This window comes from Gadus morhua, chromosome 3 (assembly GCF_902167405.1).
Source record: "Gadus morhua chromosome 3, gadMor3.0, whole genome shotgun sequence".
Classification (NCBI taxonomy): Eukaryota; Metazoa; Chordata; class Actinopteri; order Gadiformes; family Gadidae; genus Gadus; species Gadus morhua.
In genome coordinates, this window is record NC_044050.1 from 6,267,853 (window position 1) to 6,272,860 (window position 5,008).

General features: G+C 41.3%; 2 protein-coding genes across 4 annotated transcripts in view; one reads left to right on the forward strand and one right to left on the reverse strand.

The window, feature by feature from the left end:
• si:dkey-92j12.5 (multiple PDZ domain protein) overlaps positions 1-1,209 on the forward strand; it is a 41,363-nt gene extending 40,154 nt beyond the window's left edge. For all 3 annotated transcript variants that reach the window (XM_030352537.1, XM_030352538.1, XM_030352539.1), the window contains one exon: positions 39-1,209. In XM_030352537.1, coding sequence (XP_030208397.1) covers positions 39-185 — 147 coding nt within the window. In that variant the 3' untranslated portion in view covers positions 186-1,209. The remainder of the gene's footprint in view (positions 1-38) is intronic.
• A 1,750-nt stretch (positions 1,210-2,959) lies between these two features.
• Positions 2,960-5,008, reverse strand: LOC115540862 (uncharacterized). Its single transcript, XM_030352459.1, has 2 exons — positions 4,655-5,008; positions 2,960-4,409 (listed from the first exon to the last, which is right to left on the reverse strand). Exons 1-2 carry the CDS (start codon positions 4,884-4,886, stop codon positions 3,100-3,102), a joined length of 1,542 nt encoding a protein of 513 aa, XP_030208319.1. The 5' UTR covers positions 4,887-5,008; the 3' UTR covers positions 2,960-3,099.

Here is a 5,008-nt window from a genome sequence, read left to right on the forward strand (position 1 = left end):
CTCGCTCTCTCTCTCTCCCTCCCTCCCCCCCTGGGCAGGGTGCGGCGCTGGAGGACGGCCGTCTGAAGCGCGGAGATCAGATCATCGCGGTGAACGGCCACTGTCTGGAGGGCTCCACTCACGCCGAGGCTGTGGATGTCATCAAGAGGACCAAGGGAACCGTGGTCCTCACCGTTCTCTCATGATGTCACCCTGCTCGTGTCCCACGCTGATGATGTCATCAAGAACAAACTAGGGTGCTGATCGTAGTTTGGCGTACTTTGATAGGGTTGTGGTGAATGTCTGCGTACAGTGGACAGAGGTAGAGAGGCATAATAGGACATTTGTAACAGTTAAGCTATCTGTCTTTGTTGAAGTGTAGGTCATTGAAGAACTTGCTGGTGAGCTACCTCTATTCATGTACTCCTAACAGTATAAGTTTATTACATTTTGCTACTGTCAGTATTTTTAAATCACGTTTCATGTCCTTTTTTTCCAATGTGAATATTAAGCAGAACTATGTATACAAAGGTATGTCCTGGATGGTCTGGATAGATGAAGGACTATCAGAGGAGTTATATCACAAGTCATCACATAACAATATGCATTTATTATGTATGGAATATACAATCTCAAAATACACAGCAGAATATTTGTTCGCATATCTTACATCAGAAATGATTATTTATTATTATTAAGACCCTTTTTAAGATTAAGTCTATGTATTGAGTATTTATTTATGTAGTATTTATTATGGCAAAATCAAAGTCATTGATGGAAACAGAAATACAAGATTGTCTTGATTTGATTGATATTGGGATTGTATACCTGTATACTTCTATACAGTACATCAGATATTTGCATTAATGCTAGGTTATCTACTGATTTCATTCATGGACTCATCGGTAGTTGATGAGTGGACACTATTTTAACGGGCTGCCCACCTTCTCAAACAGCAATGCTTATTAAGTGATACTGCCAATCTTTTATAGGGCATTATGTAGGGTCTTAAAGTGTGTTTCATTTCTAATCTTAATTTTGTCAATGAATCTCTCATTAGGTGTGTATTACCATTCACCTTTAATGATAGCATACTTATGATGTAATAATTTATTTTAATACATTTTTTCTTCAACCTCTGCGGTGCTTTTGTCTCTTACCTCTCAGTTTTTGGTTCAAATGTCTGCATTTAATATACTTTTAATTATTAAAGATTTATTTAATACTCCATTTACTTTGTGTGTGAACTGTCCGTGGAACATCAATCAATCAATAAACTTTAATGTCATTGCAGAGCAACGAAATCTTATCACATTGTGATAAGAAATGATCCAATTCAGAGGGAAAGTGTCAGAGATCTTTACTGGGACAACATTTTATTAAGTTATTTATATAGTTCCTTTTATATTCCCTATGGTCCAGGGGACTTTGTTTTTGATATTTAAAATACATTAACAGTGTTTTTTTATATATAATAACTATAGCCATACACTTGAAAGGTTATTAAGAACCGTTAGGCCAGGTAATAACAAGTGGATTTATTTGTATTGTGTTAAATGTGCTCTCTGTTCTCTCTGTCAACCTTTGTATGAGATAATGTAGCAGGGTGAACACAGATGGATCATCATATTGGCACCGGCATACTTTCAGACCCATAATGCTTCATGGGATTTCTTGCTGGCGAATCTCTGCCATATTGAGAGGTCTCAAGAGACTTGTAGTTCTTGGGCAATACTGTAAAATACTAATTCCACTATATGCTACAACAAACCATAATATCCCAAAAATATTATACACAAAGTATTATACCTGGACCAATTACAGAAAGAGGCTGATGGATGTGACTTAGGTTAAACCAGGTTAAATAATGTAATTGACATTATTAAACGTAATTGTTACAAGTGATGTATCTGCTGCCTCTAGCCTTGATGTATATGTGTTTCTATCTTGTGGATAGTGAGTACTTATTCAGCCAGAAATACCTATAAGTTATGTCTTTAATATATTATGAATAGCATAAGGATTTGATCATCGTTATGTTTCTTTTTTGTAGACAAGTCTGCCATTTTAAGAAGATGCAAAGGTTAGGATAGTCTAACTTAAGGTAAGGTTAGGATAGGCAACAAACTGCAGCTTACATCTTGTGGCTAGAACAAAGCAAAAAGATTGCCTAAAGTGGAAGTTATTATACTATGATAATTTGATATGATGGGAGATGAAGCATGATGGCGAGGGAATGGGAAAACACCAGTTAATGACAGCGTCAGCAAACATTGACCAGGAAGTAGAAAGTTGTGGATCAATTGTCAATCTTGTCAAAATCGTCATAAAAAAACCCAGCTTTACCAGATAGACGGCCAAGATGAAAAAACTGAGGGATAGGTTGCCAGGAGATAAAGTGTCAAAGACAGCAGTATCCAATAGGTGTTTGCAGGAGATGAAAGAATCAAGTCTCTAACTTCTTAACACCGAGCTACAACTGAAAAAAGGTAATGTGCTGCACCAAGGTACGGACACAAATCATTGTGGTTGAGGTTGCCGACTTTGCGAGGTGGATACCGAGAGACTGCTGTGGAAAGTGAGATGCCTGACATGGAATTCTGGTTGGCCCATGTGGAGACGGCCAAGAAGTTTATTCGTAGTTATGTAGTCCCACCTGAGCTGTTCTCCTACCTTCACACACACGAGCAGCCTCCAAAGTGCCACCCTATACCATTTTGATAACGTAACAGAAACCTGAAACATTACCAGCTGGTCTTGTTCATTGCACTCTTAAATCAGTATTAAATATATCTTGTCTCCATTGTTCTATTTTGCATAGTTTGGTTCTGTATTTTAAAATGTTTATTACATAAGAGGTATTACTGAAGGAGTAATGTAAGTGTAAGATGCAAACTGTCACCTTACATTACATTGATATACTAAGAGTTTGACCAATCATCCTAAAAAAAGGCAAATCTAAATTAATTAAATTCATACATTGTGTTAAAACAAGCGTACCATTTAATAGCATATTTCAAGATCTTATATAAATACTATATCTCAATAAATGACATTGCAAATTTTATTGAATACACTTTTAATAAAAAGAATGCTATTCTTAAAAAACCCTTCGAAAATCTACACCGGCTCAGCACAATAACTAGTTGGGTCTACAAGCCCACTGGGATACATGATGGTCAAGACACAGCAGACAGTCACCATCTTGTCCAGAAAGGTAAGCTCCTCCCCCTGGCACACTTGGGCCATTTTCATGGGTATAGGCCCGCATAGCATCGTGTACATGTTGCGTATGGTGCCAATCATCTTCTCAACATGGGTCCTGAGGTGAGCTATTGGCTGTATTTCCTTCACGTCTTTAGTATCGAACTGAAGTGGCCCGTTTGGGTCCTCTGGCGTCTTCACCTCGGCACAAATCAGTCCAACACTGTCAAAGCCTCGATCCGCCAACACCAAATCCCCAGGCAACAATGAATCTAGAAGGCCACTGTTTTCAGTCACATATTTGTCACTGACATGCCCCCCCCACCCCTTGGAAATGAATGATATCGCTCCTTGTGGTGTTTTACCAATAAGGTACTTCACGGTGTTGGTGTGTTTGTTGTAAAAAGACGGCGCTCTCTGATTGGAAGCTCCTTCAGTGAATATTTCAAAACAGTCCAAAATAACCACGACACGGTCCCCAAAGGCCTTCATAAACTGGGGAGGCATAGTTTGACGCAGATGCTCTCTATTTGGCCAACTCACTAAAGGGCTAAGCTGTGCATGTAAAGCATTTATTGTTGTGTTAAATATGGTTACAACCACTCTTTTGTCTACGTGAAAGATGTACGCAAGGTGTTGGAGTGGCAGGTTTAGCCTCAGGCGCATGAGAGTTAAAAAAACCATCTGAAAAGGTGTCAAAGTTCGGACCGACGTGGGGAGACACGGCATAACAGTCGAAAGCATACTCATCAAAAGGCCAAAGCATGGAAGTCCAGTGTAGTACTTCACTTTCATATTATCCTCTTTCAGGGATTCTTCATCCATATTCCGCTTTGCAAGTGCACACTTAAGTTCCCGGTTCTCTTTCAACAGGCGGTTTATTTCAGCACGCCTGTACCCACAAAAGTCACACTCAATCATCTCCTTTGGCGCAGGTCCACCTCCAGCCTCGCCAGCTGCTTCTTCAGTTAGTTCCACTACGATCGAGGCTGGTTCTGCGTAGTTCCCGACTGGGTCTGTGCGGTTCTCGGCTGGTTCTGCGTGGTCCTCGGTTGGTTCAGGGTCGTCCGCCGCTATAGATCTCAACTCTGCTTCTTTCTGGAGCTCGTGTCGTTTCGTGTGCCGGACGGACTGCCCTGTCTCCGCAGCGTTTGCTTCATCGTGTCCCAAGTTTAACGACGGTGCCCAGTCTGGATGGGACTCGAACATCTCATAAGCTGGTTTTCCTGTGAACATACACGTAATGCGTTACTCACTTTGATAGGCAAGCTGAAGCGAGGTTATAATTCACATGTAGAACTTCAACTTATCAACAAAGAAACAGAAGAAATAATAAATCACATGTACAACTTGAACTTATCAAGAAAGCAACAGAAGAAGGGAGTGTGTCAGGGTCGTGGATGAGTACAAACGTCCCTCAAAGAGGCTCCATGACCCAACATTACCCCAAATGCACGTCAGTAAAACTCACCAGTATGGAAATGCCTGGAGCAGACCTTCATAGACGCGGGGGCGTAGTTGAATGTGATGTTGGCTCTCCTCACGGCGGCCACCCAAGCCATCCGCCGCCTCTTGGTGATCTCGGCCACCTTCCCTCCCTCCGTCTTCTTCCACGCAGGGAACTTGAAAAAGCTGAGGCCGTTCACTGTGCGGCCACTCGCCGTATAACTGCGACAGCTCGTGACGCAGCAGTGTCTTCCCATGGTAGAAACACTTCTACCACCAGATAGAAGTTAATCACAACAAACCCTTCTTCTTCTTCGCCGTCGTCTTCTTCTTCCTTTGGATGTAAACGGTAGTAGAGACGCGATCGGGGGCATTGCTG